Source organism: Onychomys torridus, chromosome 22, assembly GCF_903995425.1.
Source record: "Onychomys torridus chromosome 22, mOncTor1.1, whole genome shotgun sequence".
Taxonomy (NCBI): Eukaryota; Metazoa; Chordata; class Mammalia; order Rodentia; family Cricetidae; genus Onychomys; species Onychomys torridus.
In genome coordinates, this window is record NC_050464.1 from 28,793,661 (window position 1) to 28,818,221 (window position 24,561).

Below are 24,561 nucleotides of genomic sequence, written 5' to 3' on the forward strand. Positions count from 1 at the left end.
AGGGGCAGTGGGAGACAAGACTTTCCCCTCTGGTTGGGTGAGAAGCCTGCAGCTGGGCAGTGGCCAGCAGGGCCTGGAGTCAGGAGGGAGGGGCTCACAGAACACTGAAGAAAGAAGGGTCTAGGCTGGGGACCACCTGGCAGTGAGCCTCCATGGCCATTCCAGGACGCTGACCTGCTGTCCCCGGGCATCCTGGTGAATGCAGCACACTGCTCCGGTGGTGGTGGCGGTGGCAGTGGCAGTGGCGGAGGCTCCAGCCTGGAGAGTAGTCGGCACCTGAGCCGCAGCAACATTGACATCCCCCGCAGCAATGGCACCGAGGACCCCAGAAGGCAGCTGCCCCGCAAAAGGAGCGATTCGTCCACCTATGAGCTGGACACCATCCAGCAGCACCAGGCCTTCCTGTCCAGGTACGGTTTGGGGTACTACTTAAGAGGAGGAAGGCCCGGCATGGAGAAACCAGGGTGCTCCTCCACCAGTCCACAGGCCAATTGCATGTGTGGGGTATATGGGAGTTCCTGTTTGGATCACTTCCCAGCTTACCAGTGCCGTGGTCCTGTATACAACAAGGACCATCCTCAGCCACTGCAAACACCTTGTCCTGAGGATGGGAGTGAGGTAGAGTCGGGCAGCATGATCCCGTCAGGGGCATCTCAAAGGCAGAAGGCTTTCCCAGAGAGGTTCTGAACCACCGTCACTAGAAGTGCCCCAGCAGGTAGTCCTGCACTCATGACAGCCCAGGGCTCAGTCCCTAAGGGTCCATGGGACCACCAGCCTAACCCTTGTGAAGCTGATCCTGGGTGACCTGCACATCCCCCACTGCAGCCTCCATGCCAGCGTGCTGAGGAACGAGACCAGCTCCCGCCGCTCGAGCAGCTCCACAATGCTGGACGGTGCCGGAGCCCTGGACAAGTTTGACTTCGAAATCGCCGACCTCTTCCTCTTTGGGTGCCCACTGGGGCTAGTCCTAGCCTTGAGGAAGACAGTCATCCCCTCCCTGGATGGTGAGAGGCATACAGGGATAGGACAGGCTACATGAACTAGACAGAGGCCTCCATGGGTCAGTCGAAGGCCATGGTCACATGCCAGCCCTTTCGATATCTCTGCCCATCAAGGACCTCTCCAGCAGCTCAGTCACCTGCCCATCCCCTGAACCTACCACTTCATACCTCTCTAAGGTCCCCTGAAGCAGAGGGGATGCACTGCAGGGTTGGGGATGTCAGATCAAACAGATCCAGTCTCTGGTGTAGGGTCCACCCACAGGGACAGATGAAGCCATAGGGCCTCACAGTCTATAGAGATGGGCAGAGGGTGCTATCCTACCATCCCAGAAATCCCTGACCCTTGCCAGGATTAGCCAGCAGAGCCCCAGAGATGCACGTGATTCCCCACAGTAACTGCTATATCCCCACTGGCAGAGGAGAAACCGCTTCAGAGGAGCTTAGACAAGCAAAGAGCTGGTGGACTATGGGGCTAGATTAAAATGAAGGCCTTAGACTCAGGGCCCTACCAATGCCCCTGTTCCTTCCCTTCTGCAAGGTGCAAAAGCAGCCCTGTTGGTGAGGGAAAGCCTCGGCCTTAAGGGGACCCCACAACTGAGCATACTCCCCGGGGGCAGCTGTCCCCTGCAGGATAGGGCTACCCTCCTCGTTCAGAGAAGTCTCACAGATTCTCACACACATGCAAAGACCATTCTGTGGGATCCCCTGCCACCCTGAGGAAGGATAAGGAGAAACTTTTACACATGCCAGTGTGAAAAGACCAAGTTCAGAAAGCTTAATGTATGCTCCTGTGGGTGTGGATTAGAAGGGAGGTGCCTGATTCCCAGGGAAGGCACCTGCTTGACACTCAAGCCTTCCTCACAGTGCCAGGTTGCAGCCTAGGAATGGGCATGCACTGGGAGGGTGGGGGGTGACTTCAGCCTGGGTGCCTATGACACCCAGCTGAAGATGCACATGGAGCCTTGTGGGGGATCCTGGGTTGGAAGGAGCCCTCCACTCTGCTGCTTAACACGTCCTCTCGGTGCCAAACTGTGGTTCTTACCGGTGCCACTATCATTTTTCTGGAAATTGGAACTGGGCATGATGGCACATACTTGCAATCCCAGCCTCTGGGAGGCTGAGGCAGGAAGAGTTGAAGTTCAATATGAGCAGGGGCTACATAGTGAGACCCTGTCTCAAAAAAATTATCATCTTTATTAATAAAGGGACAATGATCCACATAGATCCCAAATTGATTAAAGAAACAAACAAACACATGGCAAAGCTGGGGCCCCGGCCCCCACCTACTACCCAAAGTCCCCTTTCTCTGCACCCTCCCTCCCAGTTTTCCAGCTGCGGCCAGCGTGTCAGCAAGTGTACAACCTCTTCCACCCTGCGGACCCTTCAGCCTCCCGCCTAGAACCGCTGCTGGAGCGGCGCTTCCACACCCTGCCACCCTTCAGCATCCCCCGATACCAGCGCTACCCGCTGGGGGATGGCTGCTCCACACTGCTGGGTGAGGCTCCCCAGGACCGTGGGGAAAACTTTAACTGCTGTGGTATAACCCCCAACCCACTGCGGGTCTTCCCAAAGGGGAGCAGCACCAGACGCCTGTCCCCAGGGGATGTCTCTTCCAAGTAAACACTTGAGGAGGTGCAGATGTAACCAGGCTCCCTGGGCCCTGTGGGGCAAGAGGGATCTGTGCCCATCAAATCCTGCCAAGGGGTTCTCAGCAACAGCCTAGGGCCTCCAACCCAACGGGGAGGGAGTTACAGGCCTTCTGCAAGCTTGAGGCGTTGTAGACTGGGCCCCGTTGTGGTAGGCAGCTGGCCCAGAGATGGCTGGGAGGGAACGGCCCACCCCCTTGCTTGTGCATCATGGCCTCTTGTTGTCATCATGTCCTGGTCCTTGAGGAGCCCTGTTTGTGGCAGCACATGTGCAGATGGCCCACTTGAGTGTCTGTTCTTGTCCTCTCTGCTCTCTTCCCGTCTGCCTCCAGTCGAGACCGTGCAGAGAAACCCAGAGTTGGTCTTGGAGGGCGGCCCCCTGGCCCCTCTCCCCCACGGGGACAGCTTCCTGGAGACCAGTGTCCCCGTTCCCGCGCTCACCTGGCAGGATGGGCCCCGCCAGAGCCCGGGCTGTGCTGAGTGTGTGTACCCCCACTCCTGGTGACTGCTGTCTGCTTGGCTGCTGTCCTTGGGTCCTCCACCCCTCATGCCCTCTCTGGCCACTCAGAGTCAGTGTGACCTTGATAGCAAGGGCATGGCCATGGGAAGTTAGTCTTGGTGCCTTTTCTGTACACAGTGAGCCAAAAGCTGAGGCTACCCTAATGCAAGTGGTCACAACTTCCCAGAGATGGACAGGCCCTTCTGACATGTCATCCAGACTGCTATTTCCGGCTGAGCCCTGTTCTGTCCTGCCTGCAACCTGGGCCCTAGCCTATGTGTGAGGGCCTCTCTGGGGTCTGCCACCTTCTCAGTCCTCAGCCTACATACAGCATCCCTGGGAAGTTGTCCAAGGCCCCTGCCCAAAGTAATGCTAATAACCTGTGGGCTAGTCCAGGCTGGCCCAAGAGGGCAACTGTAGAGCCAGATATGGGGAGGAAGTGGCCAAGGAGGGCAAGAACCCATGCCTGCCTCCCTACCCTATGTCTGTGTCCATCTGTCCCCCCTTCTCTACCCAGCCCATCCCCTCCTTGCCTCAGCTCAGACCCTTGGCTCTCAAGGCCCTAAACCAGCTGCACCCTGGTGCGCGCCGGACTGGCAAGCTGGCCTCTCCCATCGCTGGGAGACCTAGGGGCAGGCAGAGCTTCTCTTACCTGGACCTTTGTCCCGGCCCCCACAGCGGATGCACTCCAGACCCACAACACAGTCTTCCAAGAGCATGCCGCCCCCTCGTCGCCTGGCACAGCCCCTACCAGCCGTGGTTTCCGCAGAGCCAGCGAGATCAGCATTGCCAGTCAGGTGTCGGGCATGGCTGAGAACTACACAGCACCCAGCATTGCCCAGAGTGAGTGCCATCCCTGAGGAGAGGGCCGTAGCGGTGTCTCGCTGGCAGGAAGTGAGTGCTGAGCCCCTGCAGGGCCAGGCTACTTCCACCACAGTGGCTGGTCAGCAGTGCCAGCCTGTGGTGACCTCCCTGGGAGGGTGAAGATGAGGCTTTAGAGGCTGGGACTGATGGGGGGTTCTGAGGCTCCAGCTTTCTTAAGGGTCTTCCCATGGTGGGCCCTGGCTCTCTCCTCAAACCCTCTCTGCTCTGCTACCAATGTAGGGGCCCCTGGTGTGTGTGTGTGGCTGAACCATTCCCCTGTTCTTGCTTCTCAGAGGGTTCCTCGTCGCTCAGCCACACCCCCAGCGTCAGGCGCCTATCCTTGCTCGCCCTGCCCCCCCCATCCCCTACCACCCAGGGTCCCCGTGCCAGGGCAAGGCAGGTGAGCCCCAACCTGGAGAGGTTCCCCTGCCTCCCTGACTTGGACATCGGAGAAGGTACCCCAACCATAGCACTCTCCCCTCTAACCCAAGATCACTCACTGATGCCAAGCATGTCTCACCAGCTCACCGCTAGGCCCTGTCTGTCAGCTCCTGCTGAGGCTAACAGGGAACACAGCCTTGGGGGGAGGGTGCAGGGCTGGAGCTACCTGGGGGTCTTGTCTCTCAGGCCATGGGTAGAACTCAGAGCTAGGCCTCATAAAACAGGTGCCACAGATGGGCACCTTTGTGCAGCCACGCGCACGGCAGGCCCCATGCTATTTCTCCCTTGAGGGAAGACACTCGGGTCCCTCTGGAAGGCCCTGGGCCTCACCACTCACACTTCCCGTTCTGCACTGGGAAGACGGTGAGCCTTGCCCCGAGGTTGCAGAATTGTCAGTCCAAGGTCTCTCGGTGCCTCCTTTCACATGACCAAGCCTGGGAGCAGTAAGGATGCGGAGAGAGGGCCTGGGTACGGTCTATGGTGGGGGCTCTTCTCGGTCACCAACAGCACTTGGGACAGCTCATCCTGCTCCAGAAATCCTCGTGCCCCTCAGCACTGCCACAGGGCTTTGTACTCTGGGCAGCAAGGCTGCCTGTGGGCACTTTCTCCACACACCGCTTGCCTTCACTAGCCTGGGAACAACCCTGCTTTCACTGCACCTGGAGGGAGGGCTAGTTGGAGATGAACAGGCCTGAGTGCAGTGACCCACTGGGTCTCTGTCCCGGAGTCCAGTGGTGTAATCACAACCCTTCCTCCTGGCTTCCTCCCGGCAGTCGCTGCCAAGTGGTGGGGCCAGAAGCGGATCGACTATGCCCTGTACTGCCCCGATGCCCTCACGGCCTTCCCCACAGTGGCCCTGCCCCACCTCTTCCACGCCAGCTACTGGGAGTCCACCGATGTAGTCTCCTTTCTGCTGAGACAGGTACCTACTGCCCAGACACGGCTGGGCCTTACACTGGGGGGCCTGGCGCCCACGGAGTGTTGGAGTGGGACAAATGCACATTCACAGCAAAGATGGGAAGCAGCTCGGGTTAGGAGTCATAGACAAGATTAGAGCCCTACAGACCCTGCCAGATGCCCGTTGCCAGCTCCTGGAGATGCTGGGCCTTTTCCAGAGCAGCTACCCAAGCTTGAGCCTGCCCCACAGCCTACCTCTGTTCCCCAGGTCATGCGGCATGACAGCTCCAGCATCCTGGAGCTGGATGGCAAGGAGGTGTCGGTATTCACACCGTCACAGCCCAGAGAGAAGTGGCAGCGCAAGAGGACCCACGTGAAGCTGCGGGTGAGGGTCTTCCGGGTGCCTGGGCCCCACTCTCGTCTTCCTGTTTAGTCCTATGCAATCAGAAGCTACCTCGCCTTGCTCTGGGCCATCCCATCTGATGAATGAGGAGTGAGGTAGGAGCTGGGGAGGGGGGAAGTAGAGCAAGGTCGGCTCCCCCTCCTCCTGGCCTGGCTAGGTCATTGGCTGGACCACAGCATGGGCTGCCTAGCTCAGAGCCCAAGCTCAGCTCTCAGACCCACTCACACAGGTGTTAGCTAAGCCCAGAAGACCCCAGCCACTCTCCGTTCCCCCTCCTCACCTCACCTTGTCCCCCCCCCAGAACGTGACAGCCAACCACCGGATCAATGATGCAGTTGCCAATGAGGATGGCCCACAGATTGTGACAGGCCGGTTCATGTACGGGCCCTTGGACATGGTCACCCTGACTGGGGAGAAGGTGAGGGCCTGGTGCCTGAGTAGTACCTCCATTCTCCTGGCCAGGATGCAGGGGCTGAGGCCAGGCCATGGCCAACTTGTAACCAGCTTCCCCGGGTTTCAGGTGGATGTGCACATCATGATGCAGCCGCCCTCAGGTGAGTGGCTGTACCTGGACACTCTGGTGACCAACAGCAGTGGGCGTGTCTCCTACACCATTCCAGAGACACACCGCCTGGGGGTGGGCGTCTATCCCATCAAGATGGTGGTCAGGTATGTGCCTCTGGTGGGGCAGGCAGAGCAAGGTCAGCCTCCTGGGTGTGGGAGCGAAGGGGTGGGGGGGGGGGGGACTCTGCCTGGTTCTGATGAGCTATCCCTGACGACCAGGGGAGACCACACATTTGCCGACAGCTACATCACCGTGCTCCCCAAGGGCACAGAGTTTGTGGTCTTCAGTATTGATGGCTCCTTTGCTGCCAGTGTGTCCATCATGGGCAGTGACCCCAAGGTGCGCGCCGGGGCTGTGGACGTGGTGCGGTGAGTGGCCCTTAGGGGCCTGGTTGTGACTCAGAAGGTGGGTGGGCTGCAGGCCACGTCGGGGAGAAATTGCACACAGCACAGCCTTGAGGACCTGAGCCGGAGCCGCCATGGTCTGGTGTGTTCTCACACCCGACGCCAGTCCAGTTCAAGGGTGCCTCCTTTGGGAGTTCCTAGGACACCTGTCCCTCATTACCACTGCCCGAGCCCTGGCCAAGCTCGGTTTTCTTCTTTCTCTGGGTCGCTAAGCACAGGCTCCACTCCTACAGGACAAGTGTAAGCACTACCGCCAGCTACACTCCCACCCTCTGTGCACTTTTTGAGACAGGGTCTCACTACACTGCCCAGGCTGCCTTGAGTTTGCCATCCTCCTGCCTCAGCCTCATGAATCTTTGGGATTACCATCGGGGCAGGTGGGCACCACAGGGCCCAGCTGAAGATGTGCTTTCCAGTGGTCCAGATTAGCTCTAGCTGGGCAGGAGAGAGGGAGGCGAGCAGCCGCGGGACACTATGTCCACCCCTTGCCTCCGCAGACACTGGCAGGACCTGGGCTACCTCATCATCTACGTGACTGGCCGGCCCGACATGCAGAAGCAGCGGGTGGTGGCGTGGCTGGCTCAGCACAACTTCCCTCACGGCGTGGTATCCTTCTGCGATGGCCTGGTGCATGACCCGCTGCGGCACAAGGCCAACTTCCTGAAGCTGCTCATCTCTGAGGTGGGGCCCGGGAGGCCTGGGTGAAGGAGGGGAGGGCTGGAAGGGCCGGCCTATGCCCACGGTCATCTCATCCACAGTTGCACCTGCGTGCGCATGCGGCCTACGGCTCCACAAAGGATGTGGCAGTCTATAACTCCATCAGCCTGTCTCCCATGCACATCTACATTGTGGGCCGGCCCACCAAGAAGCTGCAGCAGCAGTGCCAGGTGAGTGGGGCACACTGAAGGGCACACACTGGCAGTGTAGGGAGCCCCAGGCTGCTTAACAACCCACTCCACCGCTCCTCTACAGTTCATCACGGATGGCTATGCAGCCCACCTGGCCCAGCTCAAGTACAACCATCGGGCGCGTCCAGCCCGAAACACGGCCACGCGAATGGCCTTGCGCAAGGGCAGCTTTGGCCTGCCTGGCCAGGGTGACTTCCTGCGCTCCCGGAACCACCTGCTCCGCACCATCTCAGCCCAGCCCAGCGGGCCCAGCCATCGGCACGATCGGACACAGAACCAGATGGACAGTGAGCAGCGGGGCCAGCGCAGCATGAGTGTGGCAGCCAGCTGCTGGGGCCGTGCTGTGACAGGCCGGCTGGAACCAGGGGCAGCCACAGGACCCAAGTAGGACACCGCTAGGAGGCGCTGTGGTCTCCATGGTGCTAGGCCAGGGCACCGGCCCCACTGGGAGGCCTGGCCTGGGCACACGTAGGTGGCTGGGGACAAGCACAGACATGGCCTGAGAGCTTGTCCCAGGGCCCCTTGGAAGACATGGCCATGCCAACACAGTCGTCCCAGCCTTGCCTCAAGCCCTAGGCTCTGAGGAACCCAGCTGGTCATGGGTGCTGGCAGGATGTCCAGCCCATGATAGAAGAGGAACCAGGATGGGCCACCCAGTCCAGCCCGAGAGGCATTCCTGGACATCTTGCCCTGTGTTGATCTCTCAGCCTCCTGGTGCCAGGCGTGGGTCTAAGCCCACCCTGCCACCTCTTTGTCCACTGGCACCCCTTCCCATTTGGTAGCAGCTCCAGCGGGGGTCCAGCCTGCTTTCTTGTTGACTCCGGTTCTCAACTGTCCAACCTCACTGGTTTGCACTGGTTTTTGAGAGTGGAGACCCGTTACCATCTCTCTTCTGGCTCCAGACATGTTGACATGCATGAAACCCAGTATCTGCTGATCCAGGGCCTGTCACCACACAGAATATTCCAGTGTGGCAAATCTTCACGCAAGCAGGAGAGAAAGGCTATATCTTAATTTCTGCCACCTGCCTGGCCTGCCCGCTCCGAGGCAGCCCAACAGCAGTCCCAAACTGCTGCCCACCCGTCCACCTGCCCCACCCAGAGCTCAGTGCGGTCACAGGACTGGTGTCACTCTGGGCCCTGAGCACAGCACAGGTGCAAGGCGAGCAAAGTGCGTAGCCGGCTCCTGGTAACCCACCTTGGGCAGCTGGGCCTGCAGAAGGCTGGCCTCCACCTCCACCTCCTGGCCTGCCATGGGCTGGGGCCCCACGCCATGGCTGCTGCCTGCCCACCACGTTTCTACGCCTTTCTACTTCTCCATCTGGTTTCTATAAGGTTTTTTTAACAGGCAATCCTCGGCTGCTTCCTTTTCTTAACTCAATGTCAGTGCAGCCTGCTACATTAGGAACACCCAGCACTGTGACAGGGTCCCACTCAGTCTGGCCTGTGGGCCCTGCACCTGGTCCACTCGGCAAGGTGTGGGCTTCTCGCCTCACCTGACCCACAATTCCACCAACTTCCTACTCTAGGGCGGGTGGAGCTCTTAGGATTTCTTAATGCCATTCCGTTTAATGTCTACTCCAAGAAGCCACCGCTTGCTTCGACAGCGTAAGGGCAGATCAGCCATTTTATTTCTCCCCAAACAAGGGCAGGTGTCCCACACGCTGGGTCTGAGCCTGCCTTTCTTGCAGCACTGAGCACAAGTCTGCACCTTCCCTGCACTGGCTGAGCCCACCTGAGCTCAGGCCAGCTGTCCAGCGACGGGGCTCTGTGCCTGAGGAGCTGCCAAGCTGGACTCAGACTCGGGGCCATGTGGCTAGGCTGAGCAGGTATACAGGAGACATGACTTTGAGGTGTAGACACGTCCGCCACAGGGCATGGGATGCCCTGCCATGGTGGGTCTCAACAGGAAGAAAGTTATTTATTTTATGCAGAGAAAAAAGTCTGGAGAGGTGAGACCTTCATGGCCTCCCCTAAGATGTAGCTCTGTTGTTTCCCGTGTTGTGTATAAAGCAGTGATTACTTTATGGACCAGGATTCCATGCAACTGTCACAGTGGAAGTGCACTATCTGCCCCACCCCTGAAGGAAGCTGCCGGCCGACAATCACTGCCCCACCTGGGGTCCCAGTGGCCAGTGCCTCCTCCCTCAGCCCACCCTGTCTTGCCTCAGCCATTGGGAGAAGCACCTGGAAGCCTCAGGCCACCTGCAATAAAGGCCAGGGAGGCCCTGGGGTCAGCGGGCTTGGTCTCTCCCCCTGGGCAGCCCCCTGTGGCTCTGAATGCCCCCGCCTGCCCAGCCGCCAGCCATGCCAAGGACAACAGCAATAGTTCCCTGGGGCTCTCCCAGGGCCCTCAGCCATAGATGGCGAGACGGGCAGCCTTCCCCCAAAAACTCGCTCAAGTCTGCTTTCTGCTTCCCGTAAGATTTCCTTTGGCTCATTCTCTTGAGGAAGCCCCACTTTTACAGAAACTAAGAGAGGAAGGTCAAAGTCCCTTAAAAATACCAAAAAATGTTTACAGTGTCAGGTGCTGAGCTGCAGGGCTCAGGCCTGGCCATTTGTAACCAAAGGGTGAGGCAGACCTTGTTGGCTGCCACCCACCCCAGGCCTGTCAGAATAGAAGCCTTAGTCACTCCCTCCCCATCCACAGTCCCCAGGACTGAGCCTCAATGCCACCCAGCACCAACCACCTGCCTTCTCCTCGATTTCTAAAGAAGGATTCAGCAAAGAACCCCCCATCCCCTTCTGGTTCTGTGTGAGCTGCCCACCACCCTGCCCTGTTACACCTTCACATCTCAGCCCCCTCCCGTGTGTCCTTGTACTATCTGTTTCTCTGGACAATGTGTGAACCGTGTCTTGACCCCACCCCCACGCTGTCCCTGCATTGTCTGGCCTGAGTGTGCTCTCTGTATACCATGTCACAGTCTGTCACACCAATTAAAGAAGCAGGAGGCTTCCTTCTGGTCTCATTACTGTGGCGGCACCGTAGGCATGCTATGTGGGTAAGGCCAGACAACCACTGTGCTGTTAGCACACACTGACTGCCCTTCTCATGCACAGACCTGGTGAGGGCGGTTTGCTGTCCCTGAGGGACACAGCCAACAAACCAGAGCTGGGCCTCCTGCCTGGCCAGGCTCCTGTGCAACAGGACACAGGTAATGGCCTGAGAGCTGAACCTCAGGCCCAAGGCAGTTTGACTCAGACAGGGTGGGGTCAGGTCCGGTCCTGGTTGAGTCAGCTGGGTAGTTTTCGCTCACTACCACCAGAGGACATGCCTGCTTTCCCCAATGAGCACATCTCTCCACAAGTCATATGGTAACAGTTCTAACCCTCAGCATAGAACACAAGACAGGCACTCTGACCAAGATCATTTAATATCAACACTACACTCTCCCAGTCTGGTGCTTAGGAGGCCACCCACTGCACCCAAGAGGACACTGGCCTGGGCCAGAGGCCACCCACAGAAGAAAAGGCAACTGGACCCATCTGTCTCCAAGCCACCAACAGCAGTTCACAGACCTGGGAGACCAGGGCCCTCAGGGAAGCAGGCCTGCTCGCATCTGGAAGGCTAGGCCGTCCCCTCGGGTGGCTTGCTGAGGAAGAAAACAGGACAGAAGCATGAGATACTAAGTGTAGACACAGTATGGGCACAGCATGGGCAGAGAGGTGACACCAACCTTGTTGATCTCTCTGTGTCGTTCTTTGGTTACGATTTCCTCTAAAACCTCACCATCTCCCTTGATAAGCCTAGGGGTCAGAGGGCATCAGCTCAGCAAGAAAGAGTCTGGGGCTCTCATGCCACACAACAGAACCAAAACCACCCAAGGAAAGGGACCCCAGGCCAAGCCCAGCCAAGCAGAGGGAGCCTGCTCCCAATCCCCACTCGGGACAGAATGGAGACAGTCCAGAGAGGTTCTAGCCGCAAGGCCCTTCCGGTCCCGCCACTACTCAAAGGGGATAACTGCTGGGATGTCACACCACAAGTGACCATTTCCCCATCCCGTCTAACAGAAGTGGCTGCAGTTCCCCACCTCCCGACTGTGCTGAGGGCAGGACTAGCCGGCTGTGCCTGCTGCTCCACACCTTGTGCGTCCTGTCTCTGGGTCCACCACCTTGCGAATGACACTCTGCCGAGCATCCCACTCCTCCTTTGTCATGGGCTTCATGGCCTGGATACGAGACTTCTGCTCATCAGTCAGGACTGGAAGGGAATGTGGAGAGGGTATCAGACCTGGGGAGAGCACCCTCTCCCCACCGCAGGCTGGCCCACACGGTACCTGGGCCATCGTTGTCCTCCCCAGCTGATCTGTGCCACTGATCCAGTGAGGGGCCGGGCAGAGCTTCCGCCGGGTGCACCGCCACTGCCTTCTCCCTGTCCTTCCTCTTCAGCTTCTTCTTCCGTTTCTTCTTCTTCTTCCTCTTCCTGTCCTTGGGCTTCCCCCGCTTCTTCCGGCCATCACTGGAGGATGAGGATGATGCAGAGCTGGAAGAACTGGAAGAGGAGGAGGAAGAGCTGGATCTCGCTGTCCTCCGGGCCTTGTGCTTGCTTCTCTCTGTGATGCAGGGAGAAGGTAAGGCCTCTGTCCCCTGCTCTGGCCTGGGGCAGGCTCAGGCCTCGACTTGGGAGGACCCTCCCTCCCAGCCGGCTCTCCAAGAGCACATTCGGAACCTTCTTTGCGTTTCTAGAAGTCACCGTGCCTGGCCACCCCAGGCCCGACCTCAAAGGCCCAGCGCATTAAAGCATGATTAAAGCACACCCTCCACTCAACCGAGCCTCTGCCCCATCCGAGGGACTCGGTCCAGGCTCTACCCCGAATCCCTCGCTCCCTGGGGGCGGGCCCGACAGATGCAAGCCTCCCGCCGTGCAGACGCCCCGTCCCCATGGTCCTCACCCTCAGCACCGGAGGTGCTGCTGGCCTTGTGACCTTGGGATTTGGAGGCCGAGCAGTTCCTCGAGGCCTCCTTATTACTCCTCTTACTTCGCTTCTCTGAGCCCCGCCGACCCCGGGACCGACTGCGGCTCCGCGAGCGCTTGCGAGAGCCAACGTGAGCCATAGCAAAGCAGGCTAGAGACCGGAAGAGACGCGTTTAACCTGCAGCAGCTCTTGGGCACGTCCGCAGAGAAGATCCAAACTCAGTGCCAATGGGGCCTGGTCCACGGGGCACCTAGTACCCATTCCCGCCCGAGAGCCTCGCTCTTGGCTACCCCAGCTCCTCCGATTCCGCACCGCAGTCCCTTTAAGCCCCCGGTCCCCGCCCACACGCCTGCGCACTGGACTCTGCGCCGCGGGGGAACTGCTCAGCTTTCCTCAACTGCAAAAGAGCTGCCCGGCTGCCCCGAGATGCGACTCGAGGGCGCCCGGTTCCCACGTCAACCACCAGCCTCCAGCATGCCTCTGCGTGAGAAAACAGCGTCCGGTTGGATTTTTCCGGCTCACTTCCGGGATGGGTCCATTCTGAAAGTCCGTCCGTCCGGGTGTAGTTTGAGTCCATGTTGCCTTTAGTTCCGGTCCCTGGGTCCAGCTTCTGACACGCCCACTTCCAACAAAGAGAAGGGATTGGCCTTGCGCCTCTGTGTGGGTGGGAGGCGGGTCGTGCGTGGTCCTGGGCCTCTCACTCTCCTGAAAGCCACCCTCCTACTGTTTTCCCTGCCTATTCTGCTGGTCTGTCCCTTCCACCAGACTGAGAGCTCCGACGGACTGAAGGCGACTGGTGTTTTCAGCATCACTCAGTGGCGGAGGCCGCAAATACAGCTGCCCATCAGGGATTAAGGAATGAGTCCCTGGCTGTCGGGTGTGCAGCTGAGACTCTGCTCCATCATTGGCGGTAAGAATGGAGGCAGGTGTTTCTGTATCTTACCACTTTCCCTGAGTACCTAGAGTTACGAAAGTCCCCACGAATGTGTAACCCCAACAGTGCACAGCTCTGTGCACCCCTCATCCAATCTCCGAACCACCAGTTGCAAGCTCTTAAATAACAATAGGAAACAGAGGGCTGTTATAAAGTGCTTTATAAATGTCACAACGCCCAGGCACAAGCGAGTCCAGAGCCTCACAGCTGCAAGTGCTAGAACAGAGGCTTGAACCCAGAAAGTCTGGATCCCCACTCCCCAGACCAATGAACTCCACTTAAATCCCTGGGAACCTATCCAAGAAGCCACTGCCCCACCCCACCCCAGCTGAGGCTGGACATCTTTGGAAACCACATCCTTCTGGGGCTCCTTCCCTTCCTGGGCCTGCTCCACCCTCCACCCTCAGTACTTCATCTCAAACTAGGCTGGTCTTTCAGCGGCTCTGCCCTAAGACAGCATATCTGTCCCAAGAGTGACCCAGAAGTCAACATGTCCCTATGATCCAAGGAGTGTCACGGCTGCAGAGTTTATTTCTGCTCTCCCTGCCCAAGATGGCAGCTTTCTGCAGCCACAGCACCGACACCTCTGGGTGTACCAGGCTCAAGTCAGTGCACAGACATCTACCGGGGCAGGCTCCTCCTGGGTGAAGCCATCACCAAAGCCTTCATCATCCACCAGTTCTGGCTTCTGGCAGCACATAGGACAGAGGCGGTTTCGAACAGCAGAGGCCCGGAGCCAGACGACAAGGTTCCAGCGCTCTCCAGTACCCAGGGGTCGAGCCCCATGCAGCTGGCCACCACGGTGCAGGATACCCTGGCCCACCACATGATCCACTTCCAGGGGCTCCGTCAGGGCTGCAGGTGCCTGCAGATGGTAGGGTTCAGGCTGAAGTCCTCATGACTGCCTGGGGCCAGAAATGGTGGGGCTCACTCACCTGGAAGAGGCCCCCAAAGTATAGGGCACCCCCTGTGAAGGCCTTGCCCAGAGCCACATTAAGGGTGAGCTCAGCATTGTCGTAGTGGCAGCCCAGCTCCAGGTCCTGGCCCAGCGCATACTTGACCACAAAGGCACGGTGGCTATCAAGCTGGCCCCCGCCACACTCTGGGTACAGCAGGGCCAGCAGCGGCTGCAGGAAGCGTTCCCGCAGCGGGGTCACAAGAGGCTCGTCTAGGCCGAGCTCGTGCATCAGTACCTAAGAAGGATTCCCAGGAGTCAGCAGGGAGACCTGGGGAGCCTCACCCTGCATCCCCACGATTCTTTGCCAGAGATGCTGCTAAGTGCAAGAGCTGTTTGCTTTCATGCTAGTCTTTAGGTTCAGAGCAGGGCGGGTCGCCTGCCTGACTGCAGCACCCTAGCTGCCCTCCCTCCCTGGGTACACAGGCAAGGCCTCACCCACCCCATAGTTGTTCATGGTGTTGGGCCTTCCCTTGGGCATGTCCGACTGCTCAAAATGCTCCAGCTCCTCCAGCAGGGCCTGGCAGAACTCCACCGAGAATACTGGCACCCGGTAGATACGCTTCTCTTCTGTAGAAGGAGGGGGAAATAGTGGGCCAGGGGCGCCCATTCAACCTCCTCGTGAGCCGGCTTGTCATTTTCCTGCCTCCAGCCTGTTCCCTCTGGACAATGGGGACAGTGACATACTGCCCCAATCCTAGGTGGATGATCAATGAATGAATGAGTGAATGGATGCATGAATGAGTAAATGGATGCATGAATGAGTGAATGGATGCATGAATGAGTGAATGGATACATGAATGAATAAATAAATGAGATGCCCTGGCAGACTGATCCACTGGACTTCCCAGCTCCTGGGAAGAGAGAGACATAAAGCACCCCGACTCCCATACCCAGGTATCTCGGGCCGCTACCCCCCACTTCCCTACCCCCGGCTCCCCCACCCCCCACACTCCCCGCCCAGTGCTGGCTGGTGATGGGGTTGGAAGACCTCACCCGACACTATCTCCAGCCGCTGGAGAAGGCCCTCAAGGTCTGCACCCGGAGATGCACTATAGTCAGCTGCAGCCACAAACTCGGGGGCCAGAGCCGCATCCTGAGACAGAACACAGGGCAGCCGTGGAAAGTTACCCCCACCCCCACCAGGGCAGCCTCCTCCTCAGCCAGCTCCAAGCTCCCAGGCCGGCCTGGTACCTGCAGTGACTTGTAGACGGCAGGCCTCGCTGGGTGGTAGGAGCTGGCAATGAGGGCTTTTCTGGCAGCTGACTCCTGGCCCAGCCTGCGGCGGCGCCCCACCTCCTGCTCAAGCTGGAGAGGCAAAGGCAGTTAGAAATCGGGGCCACCCACCTCCAGAGGTCCGGGAAGACCAAAGTGGGGCCCAGGCTGGAAGGCAACTCTCCCTATACTTCTGGACCTGCCAGAGTTCGCTGCAGGTGTCAAGGTGTCAACTGACAGCGAAAAAGCGGGCGGTGGCCCCGACTATCCCTCTCAACTGTTGAGAACTGTGGACAACCTGATCTTTCTCAATCGCTCTCCTGGACCAGGGTCCAGGAGTGGGGGGACTAAGTGGGAACAGGAACCGGGAGGAGAGGGCTAAGAAGCCCTCCGGAGTCGAGGACCCTCCTAGAGGAAGGGCTGGCGGGGTGCGTTACCTCCTCCAAGAGTTGCTGGAAGTCCTTGGAAGTGACGCAGCCGCGGCTGCGCAGGAGCTGCGAGCAGAAAGGCCCGTTAGCGGGACTCTGGGCCCCTGTCAGTAAACATCTGTGCGCCTCAGCGGCCCCCACCCCTGTCACGGAGATGCGAATGGTGGGACCGTCGAGGTCTGTGGACACTTCTGTCCAGCGCACTCCGCAAGCGTGTTCTCGGCTTACTAGGGAGCTGCCATCCTGCCGCGAGAGGCCGAGTGTGCACACGCGGTTGTGCACCTCGGGCAAAGCCCGTCCTGGTGTCCGGGGGCCCCCTCCTGCATTCGCTGCCCTCCCCTCACCCCCGCCCCGGCCCCGCTCACCGGGCCGTAGTCCCGGCGCAGCTGCTGCTCGTCCCGGAAGCGCAGATGCAGCCCGTAGCGCGCCACGTACAGGTTCTGAGAGCAGAAGCAGGCGCAGCGGCAGAAGCGCCGCGGAGCGGCCGTCGCCATGGTGAAGCGGCCGCGCCAGCTTCCGTAGCGGCACTTCCGGGGGCGTCCCCGCCGGGGGCGTGGCGCTGGGCCACCGAGGGGCCGCGGTAAGTTCCCAACGACAGAGAGGCACGAAGACGGGGCAGGAACGGGGTTTAGAACGCTGCTTCCCCGGGCGAAGCGGAGCGGGCGGGATGTCCCCAGCACAGGGTCCGGACGAGTGGCCCCGCTTTACGGAGGGAGGGGCTGGACGCACGCAGTCTGGTCTCCCGCGGAGCCGCCCGGCGCAGCGCTCAGGACCGTTAGGGAGGTTTGGCATTCACCGCTCGGGTTTGGCATTCACCGCTGGCCCCTGCCCTCCCCCGGGTCGAGAGAGGGTCTCCCCGAAAACGCTCGGCTCGGTGTCACATTCCGGCGACTCTCCTGCGGCGCGCAGTGTGGGCGGGGAAGTGGGCGCGGTCTGCGGCGGGCACGCCCCTCGCCCCCGGTCAAGTTCAGGAATTTGTGTTGACGTCTCCCGGGGTTCCTGGGGAGACGCACCGCTGCACACGCCGCGGGCACCCCAGAGGAGGTCTGCAGAGCCTCCTCGTCCGTGGGTAACCGAGGTGCCTAAAAAGGAAGGAAACGGCCTGGAACGGGTCAGTGAACCTTCTCCAGAAGTTCAGAATTTGAGAAGTGGCCAGACGTTCAGAAATCCAGAACTGACGGGCTCCAGCTTCAGTGAACCCTTCCCATACCCCATCCATCACCCAGCTTCTCAACTCCGACCCCCAGAACAAACATCACGTTAGGTACCAGCCTGTCAGTGTCCGGCCCACGCATCCAGTCAGGAGCTATACGGGATCTGAACCCAGGAGTGTGTCCTGTGAGTGCCCTCGGGCCCCTCCCACCACCACAGGGGTCTCTGAGTGGGGGAACCTGGTGGCGGCTTCTCTTTCAGCTACTTGGTGTGGTTTCACTGATTCTGTCTCCGTGAATCTCGATGGGGTCACACACTAAATGCCAGCGTGCATGAACACACTGGTGCACCCTTGTGTAGCCACATCCTCACACTACCATTAACCTGTTCACACTTACTGGCACACTCCACATCCAGAAGCATCTCCCACTGATGACAATGCTCTCACATAAACTCCCACACGTAGGCATTTGCCCACACACATCCACACCCCACACAGCACAATTCAGGCGAGCTCAGCCCTGCCCTACTTGTGACTGTTACAGAAGCTCTGGACCCCAGGAGGAGAGGGTAGCCTTCACAGCCTGTGACTTGGAACCTGCCCTTCCTCTCCAGCTATGATCATCAGCACCTTTGAAGAGCCAAGACTCCAGCTACCAAAGTCCTCATGCCCTCTCTCAAGCCATAGGGAACTACAGATGGCCCTAGGTCTCTGGGCAAAGCTTGTGGCAGCTTGATTGGTTTGCACACTGGCTGCATGGGAGCCAGTGAGACTCTCCCCAGTGTGAATGTGCAAGGCATGCCTGTGAGTGTGGGCTAGCATGTCGAGCAGCAGACAAACTCTGCTTGGGTCACCATAACTAATTACTATAAACAGATTGGCTTAAAACAGCAGACATTCTCTCATGATTCTAGTGGCCAGAAGTTCAAAAGTCAAGAACTGACGAGTTCCAGCTTCAGTGAGAGAATCAAGCAGAACTGTTGTCCTGCATGGGGCTCAGAAGGTAGGGCAGACTCTGCATCCTCAAGCTTCGGAGGTGTCCTGCATGGCTGTGTCGATCCTGCAACCTGGGACCCTTTAATACAGTTCCTTATGTTGTGGTGACCCCTCCCAACCATAAAATGCTTTTCATTGCCTCTTCATAACTGTAATTTGGATACTGTTATGAATTGTAATGTAAATATCTGTGTTTTCCGGTGGTCTTAGGTGACCCCTTGTGAAAGGCACTCGACCCTCTAAAGGGGTCTCAATCTACAGGTTGACCTGTGACCTACACACACACACACACACACACACACACACACACATACACGCACAGGCATACATGTGCATATGCACCTGAACATGACCAAAGGAGCCATGGCTACCAGTTTCAATGTTTAGCCTTTATAATTTCCACTCTTGATACAGGAAAGTGAGTGTCAGGGGCCTTAGTTGGACTGTCCCATCCAAGGTCACACAGCTGGCATGTGGTTGATATAGAAGTCTGACACTCCTGCATTGTTCCTAAAGGGACAGCCCAGTCTCCCAACAGCCTACCTCCCTTCAGATGTGAGTTCACTAGGCCACAGGGAACCCAGCCTCTGCCTCTTTGTCCAAAGAAGAACAGGACTGGAAGGATCCACTTCCTCTGTAAGGGCTGTCTCCCTGACCCTGAACTAACCTGTCAACAAGCTGTTTAAAGTTTCACACTTGTCTCGATTGCTCCAGAAGCCCCTGCCATCCAGAAAGGGACCTGTGTACTCTTCTCCAAGTTAATTATTGCCCTTTCTGCCACTGCCTTCCAGGGTGCCCGGCTCTCCAGGGTGCCGCTGCCACACCCCGGCCTCACCTGACTGCATTTCGTGGTTTATAGTTTGCAGGGTCAGTCGGGTGCATTTATCCCTTTAGAGTGCCCCTAGCACTACCCATCCATGCAAACAGTGTCCCTGTGCCCTTGTCCCCAGTCTGGGCTCAGTCACTAAGGGCACAGCAGCAGAATACTTCTCTGGAAGCTCTGAGTCTTATGCACAGTTGGGAAGCACTGGCCTGGGTCTCCTGTGACCACACACACCAATACTTTAATTGTACGTGTGTCTGGGTATGGACACGTGCACATGCATGCAGGTGCCCCCAGAGCCCAGAAGCACTGGGTCCACGGGGAACTGGAACTGCAGGTGGGTGAGGGCTGCCAGAGGTGAGTACTGGGAACCACACTCAAGCCGTCTCATTATTACTGTGGGGGTGCAAACATCCACACACATGGAGGTCAAAGGACAGCTTTGTGGAGTTGGTTCTCTCTTTACGCCTTGACACAGATGACTCAGAAGCAAGCACTTGACATGATGTCCCTTGAGTCCATTCTTTGAAAGTTCTGTGTCTAGACTCATCTTCATGCAAAGGGATGGGAGCTGCTGCCCCACCATTGTGGACAAGATCACCTTTACAAGGCCACTGTCTCGTCTTGGTTCTCTTCTCAACCATGTGTACTGACTGTGTCTGTAGGTTTATCTCTGGGCTCTCTGTTCTGTTTCCCTGAACTCTTGACTCTCCTGCCAACACCCCAATGTCTCGGGGACTGGAATCTTTATAGTAACTTCTTATTAAATTCCCATTTTAATTTTTGGTTGTGAGCCTAGCCTTTAACGGCTGAGCCATCTCTTAAGCCAGGCAGTGGTGGCGCATGCCTTTAATCCCAGCACTTGGGAGGCAGAGGCAGGCGGATCTTTGTGAGTTCAAGGCCAGCCTGGTCTACTGAGCGAGATCCAGGAAAGGTGCAAAGCTACACAGAGAAAACCCTGTCTCAGAAAAAAAAAAAAAAATTTCCCATTTTAAGATTTATTTATTTTATGTGTACAAATGTCTTGCCTGCATATAGGTCTGTGTACTACGTGCATGCAATGCCCATGGAGGCCAGAAGAAGGTAGTGAGTCCTCTAGAAGTGGAGATACAGACAGTTGTGAGGTGTCATGTGGGTGCTGGGAACCAGACCCAGGTCCTCTGCAAGAGCAGCCCATGCTCTTAACCAGTGAGCCATCTCCCCAGCCCTTGGTATTTATTCTTTGATAATTTAATATGTGTACAGAATGTGTCTTGATCGTCTACTCCCAAGACAATGAAACACGTTCCCCTCCATTCCTATTTTCTTTCTTCCCTTGTAACCCACTGAGTCTGTCAGTGCTCCCTGCTGGAAGGACGGATGTCATTGGCTTGACCTTGTGCAGGTGACCATAAGCCACAGTAAGCTCGTAAGTGCCATGGCCAGGACCTGGCGGGGAGACAGTGTCTCGCCTCGTTCTTCCCCATCCTGCTGCTGTGCATTCCTTTCTCCCTCTTCCATCATGCTCCCCAGCCTTGGTGAGGCGGTTGATAAGGATGTGCCGTTTAGGACTGAGCACTCAGCCGTCTCTTACCCTCAGCGTTCGGACCAGTTATGAGTCTCTGCTGACGACTGCAGAAAGGAGCTTCCCTGGGCCAGGCCAGGAGCAGCACTCGTCTATAAGTGCAAATATTTAGAAGGCAGTTTGACGTGCCACGTAGCAAAACAGTAGGCTCCCATTAGGGCCTGTACTTCCTGAGTTGCGGGCTTTGGGGTGGGTCTACAGTATGTGCTGGCTGGTTTTTATGTCAGCTTGACACAAGCTAGAGTCATCTGCGGGGAGGGAGCCTCAGTTGAGAAAATGCCTCCATAAGATTGGTCTGTCGCCAGGCCTGTAGGGCATCTCCTTAATTAATGGTTGACGTGGTAGGGCATGATACATTGTGGGTGGGGCCACCCCTGGGCAGTGGTCCTGGGTGCTATCAGAAAGCAGGCTGAGCAAATCACAAGGTACAAGCCAGTAAACAGCACCTATCCATGTCCCGGGCCTCAGTTCCTGCTGCCAGGCTCCTGCCCTGCTTGAGTTCCTGTCTCCAACTTCCCTTGGTGATGGCTTGTTACCTAATGTGTAAGTGAAATAAACCCTCTCCCCCCAATTTGCTTTTGGTCGTGGTGTTTCATCACAGCAATAGAAACCATAAATAAAACACACAACCAGGCATGAATTCCATCCAATGGATCGGGCCTCAAATTCAAGGAGAAAGTCAATGGTTATCCCAGCAACTGCCATCCACTATTGCAGAGGGATCGTGGCGGTCAGGGTTCACTAGATGATCAGACCATTGATGGCTTTTCTCCCCATTGCGGCCCACTTAGCACCTCCCATACTATGAAAACTACCCTGCAGGGAGGAAGTTTGCAGGTCAGCGCCAGCTTGATGTCTCTGCCCTGCAACCAAAGTGTTTTTAGCATTAGGGGCTTACCGTAACTTAGTCCTGGTAGGCAACCAAGATCAATGGAATATCCTGTATTGTTTTAGGGGTCTCTGGGACTTCCTGACCAATAACTCATAGGGAGAAGACCCACGACATGACACTGAGGTTTTCATTAAAAATAAAAATTAAAAAAAAAAAAAATAAAACAAACAAACAAAAAGCCAGGTGGTGGTGGCTCAAACCTTTAATCCCAGCACTCGGGAGGCAGAGGCAGGGGGATCTCTGTGAGTTCAAGGCCAGCCTGGGCTACAGAGCGAGATCCAGGATAGTCCAGGTGGTTACACAGAAAAACCCTATCTTGAAAAAAAACAGGAAAAAAAGGAAGAAAAAAGAAAAGAGAGAGAGAGAAAGGAAGAGAGAGAGAAAGAGAGAGAGGAAGGAAGGAAGGAAAGGAGGGAGGGAGGGAGGGAGGGAGGGAGGGAGGGAGGGAGGGAGGGAGAAGAGAAACAGTTCTTTGAGGGAGCATTGTTTACTCTCACAGAGCACCTGTGCTTAAATTTTCTCTTCATCCCTTAAGACCTCCGTCCCACCCCCACCCTCATGGGCCCTTTTTAGCTTCCTGACCTCTATAAACACTACAAATCAGGGCTGGAGAGACGGCTCAGAGGTTAAGAGCACTGGCTGTTCTTCCAGAGGTCCTGAGTTCAATTCCCAGCACCCACATGGTGGCTCACAACCATCTGTGATGAGATCTGGCGCCCTCTTCTGGCCTGCAGGCATACATTCTGTATACATAATAAACAAATCTTTAAAAAAAAAAACAAAACACTCCAAATCAAACACACAAATCCACATACTCAAAGCCAGGATCCATGTATGAGAGAGAACATGCAATATTTGTCTCCCCGGGCCTCAATGACTTCACTCCTAGAACACTTCTGTCCATTTTCCTGAGAGTTTCATCATTGTACTCTTAGAGCTGGCTAAAATGTCACTCTGCAGTGTGTATCACATTGTCACTATCCAGTCCCCAGCTGATGGACGTCTAGACTGATTTCCTTACTACTGTGACTGGAGCAGCAGAGAACGTGGCTGTGAAGGTGTCTCTGGGAGGCTACGGGGTCCTTCGTGTATATGCCCAGGACTGGTGTAGGTGGGTCCTGTGATACCTATTTTTAGATTTTTGAGAAACCTCCACACTGACTTCCTTAGCGGCTACACCAATTTACACTCCCAGAAACAGTGTCTGAGGGTCCCCTGTCCCCAGACCCATGCCAGCATTTGTTGTGACTTGTTTTTCCAGTCACAGTCCTTCTGACTGGGCGACAGGCAACCTCAACATAGTTTAGCTAGCGTTGGTTAACACCTCCTTGCTTCCTAGGACCATTGGCTTGGAGCGCCTTTCCCATCCGCTCCCCGGAAGGTCCTGGTGAGGTGTGTTTCTTTGAGGAAGTAAATGGATGGCGCCTCTTTTTTGATGCAGTCTACTAGTCTGTGTCTCTTAACTGGGGAATTGAGATCATTAATATTCAGGGTTGTTAGTGGAAAGTGTGTTGGTTGATTTTGTTGTGTGCGTCTGCGTGGGGAACTTTACCTCTTTAGCTTAATATCATTCTGTCATGGTTTCTCCTTTCCTGGGGCCTCCTAGATGGCTTTAAAAGATTGTTCTTTTCATTCTGAAGATTCCTCCCAGTATCACGTACAGAACTGGCTTAGTGGCATTAGGTTCCTTTAGTTTATTTTTTTTATCATGGAAAGTTTTATTTTCCTTCCATAATGGCAGACAGTTTTACAGCTGTTATGTTTCAGAACTTGAAATATATCACTCCAAGCCCTCCAGACTTTTGAAGTTTCAGAGGAACAATCTGATGGCCAGCCTTTACCATACGACCTGATGGTTCTCACTTTGTGCTTTCAATGTATTTCCTTTGTTCTGTGCGTGTGGTGCTTTATTACAGTGTAAAGGAGGCGGGGGGTGGGGGGTGTTCTTCTCTGGTCCTGTCTGCTTAGTGTCCATCGCTGGGAGATTTTCCTAACTCTGGGAAACTGTGACGATTGTTTTGACAATGTTTTCTGTGTCTTTTGAACAAGATTCTAGGCCAGGCGGTGGAAGCACGCCTTTAATCCCAGCACTCGGGAGGCAGAGGCAGGTGGATCTCTATGAGTTCAAGGCCAGCCTGGGCTACAGAGTGAGTTCCAGGAAAGGCGCAAAGCTACACAGAGAAACCCTGTCTTGGAAAAAAAGACTCACCTTCTGTGCCTACAACCCATACATTTAGTCTTTTCAGAGGGTCACGTACATCTTGAATCCCCACTGTTCCCTTATTACTGTTTTGTGTTTGTTCTTGTTGGATTGTTCGTTTCCTCCACTGTCTTCCGGTTCAGGTACTCTCTCTTCTCCTTGACCTTGTTGCTGAGACTCCCCACATAGTTTTTCTCCCCAGCATTTCCTATTTCCAGCATTTCTTTCTCTTTCACTTCATCCACTGCCTGCTTTATCTCATCCAGTTGCTTGTCTTTGTCCTTGGAGATCTCTGTCCCGATTTTGAGCTCTCTGTCTGGGATTTCATCTAACTCACTCTCCCTAGATGTCATTGCTCTAGGATTAATTTTTAATTAATTAATTTTTGAGGGGAGGAGTTATATTATCTTGGTGTTTCCTGTTTCTTTTTCCTTTTTTTAAAAAATTTATTTATTTATTATGTAGACAGTGTTCTGCCTGCATGTATGCCTGCAGGCCAGAAGAGGGCGCTAGATCTCATTACAGATGGTTGTGAGCCACCATGTGGTTGCTGGGAATTGAACTCAGGACCTCTGGAGGAGCAGTCAGTGCAATCCAGCCAAGTTTCCTGTTTCTTATGTTTCTGTGTTAGGATCTACACACACAGTATCATTTCATTGCTTGCTTTATTTTATTTTTTATATGTTTTTGGCTTCCTCACTTTTTTTTATCAGCTATATTCTGTTAAAGTGTTTTCTGCATTCCAGAGGGACTTGAATGTGGCAGTGTTGCCTATGTGGTTCAGAAAATAATCACTCACTCCAGGAGCTCCAGGTGCCAAGTGTAAGCTTTATCTTAGTCCCTGGGTAGGATATTAAC

General features: G+C 56.1%; 3 protein-coding genes across 9 annotated transcripts in view; 1 reads left to right on the forward strand and 2 right to left on the reverse strand.

Annotated features, from left to right (window-relative positions):
• Pitpnm2 (phosphatidylinositol transfer protein membrane associated 2) overlaps positions 1 to 10,584 on the forward strand; it is a 132,127-nt gene extending 121,543 nt beyond the window's left edge. For 4 of the 7 annotated variants that reach the window (XM_036171729.1, XM_036171732.1, XM_036171730.1 and 1 more), the window contains 14 exons: positions 166 to 410; positions 826 to 1,004; positions 2,326 to 2,496; positions 2,980 to 3,129; positions 3,825 to 3,989; positions 4,304 to 4,465; positions 5,225 to 5,373; positions 5,617 to 5,733; positions 6,053 to 6,169; positions 6,272 to 6,420; positions 6,535 to 6,684; positions 7,218 to 7,401; positions 7,479 to 7,607; positions 7,693 to 10,584. In XM_036171729.1, the coding sequence (XP_036027622.1) occupies positions 166 to 410; positions 826 to 1,004; positions 2,326 to 2,496; positions 2,980 to 3,129; positions 3,825 to 3,989; positions 4,304 to 4,465; positions 5,225 to 5,373; positions 5,617 to 5,733; positions 6,053 to 6,169; positions 6,272 to 6,420; positions 6,535 to 6,684; positions 7,218 to 7,401; positions 7,479 to 7,607; positions 7,693 to 8,016 (2,391 nt within the window). In that variant the 3' untranslated portion in view covers positions 8,017 to 10,584. The remainder of the gene's footprint in view (positions 1 to 165; positions 411 to 825; positions 1,005 to 2,325; positions 2,497 to 2,979; positions 3,130 to 3,824; positions 3,990 to 4,303; positions 4,466 to 5,224; positions 5,374 to 5,616; positions 5,734 to 6,052; positions 6,170 to 6,271; positions 6,421 to 6,534; positions 6,685 to 7,217; positions 7,402 to 7,478; positions 7,608 to 7,692) is intronic. The other 3 variants (XM_036171734.1, XM_036171733.1, XM_036171735.1) reach the window with 3 other exon arrangements.
• A 398-nt stretch (positions 10,585 to 10,982) lies between these two features.
• On the reverse strand, positions 10,983 to 13,119 carry Arl6ip4 (ADP ribosylation factor like GTPase 6 interacting protein 4). Its single transcript, XM_036172051.1, has 5 exons — positions 12,520 to 13,119; positions 11,905 to 12,180; positions 11,711 to 11,828; positions 11,305 to 11,374; positions 10,983 to 11,220 (listed from the first exon to the last, which is right to left on the reverse strand). The coding sequence occupies exons 1-5, from the start codon at positions 12,680 to 12,682 to the stop codon at positions 11,164 to 11,166; spliced, it is 684 nt and encodes a 227-aa protein (XP_036027944.1). The 5' UTR covers positions 12,683 to 13,119; the 3' UTR covers positions 10,983 to 11,163.
• A 503-nt stretch (positions 13,120 to 13,622) lies between these two features.
• On the reverse strand, positions 13,623 to 16,983 carry Ogfod2 (2-oxoglutarate and iron dependent oxygenase domain containing 2). The gene is made up of 7 exons (XM_036172050.1): positions 16,441 to 16,983; positions 16,085 to 16,141; positions 15,627 to 15,740; positions 15,429 to 15,528; positions 14,875 to 15,002; positions 14,413 to 14,670; positions 13,623 to 14,342 (listed from the first exon to the last, which is right to left on the reverse strand). The coding sequence occupies exons 1-7, from the start codon at positions 16,567 to 16,569 to the stop codon at positions 14,079 to 14,081; spliced, it is 1,050 nt and encodes a 349-aa protein (XP_036027943.1). The 5' UTR covers positions 16,570 to 16,983; the 3' UTR covers positions 13,623 to 14,078.
• Between the last annotated feature and the right edge of the window lie 7,578 nt (positions 16,984 to 24,561).

Bases quoted from the DNA above. Each gene is read 5' to 3' on its own strand.
- Ogfod2 (XM_036172050.1), bottom strand. From the start codon at position 16,569: ATGGCGACGGCCGCTCCGCGGCGCTTCTGCCGCTGCGCCTGCTTCTGC. The intron at 15,741-16,084 runs GTAACGCACCCC...TTGCCTCTCCAG, and splicing joins TCCAGCAACTCTTGGAGGAG to CTTGAGCAGGAGGTGGGGCG. The intron at 14,671-14,874 runs GTGGGTGAGGCC...AATCCTTCTTAG, and splicing joins ACACCATGAACAACTATGGG to GTACTGATGCACGAGCTCGG.
- Arl6ip4 (XM_036172051.1), bottom strand. From the start codon at position 12,682: ATGGCTCACGTTGGCTCTCGCAAGCGCTCGCGGAGCCGCAGTCGGTCC. The intron at 12,181-12,519 runs GTGAGGACCATG...CCTGCATCACAG, and splicing joins CAGCACCTCCGGTGCTGAGG to AGAGAAGCAAGCACAAGGCC. The intron at 11,375-11,710 runs GTGTGGAGCAGC...TCTGACCCCTAG, and splicing joins CCAGAGACAGGACGCACAAG to GCTTATCAAGGGAGATGGTG.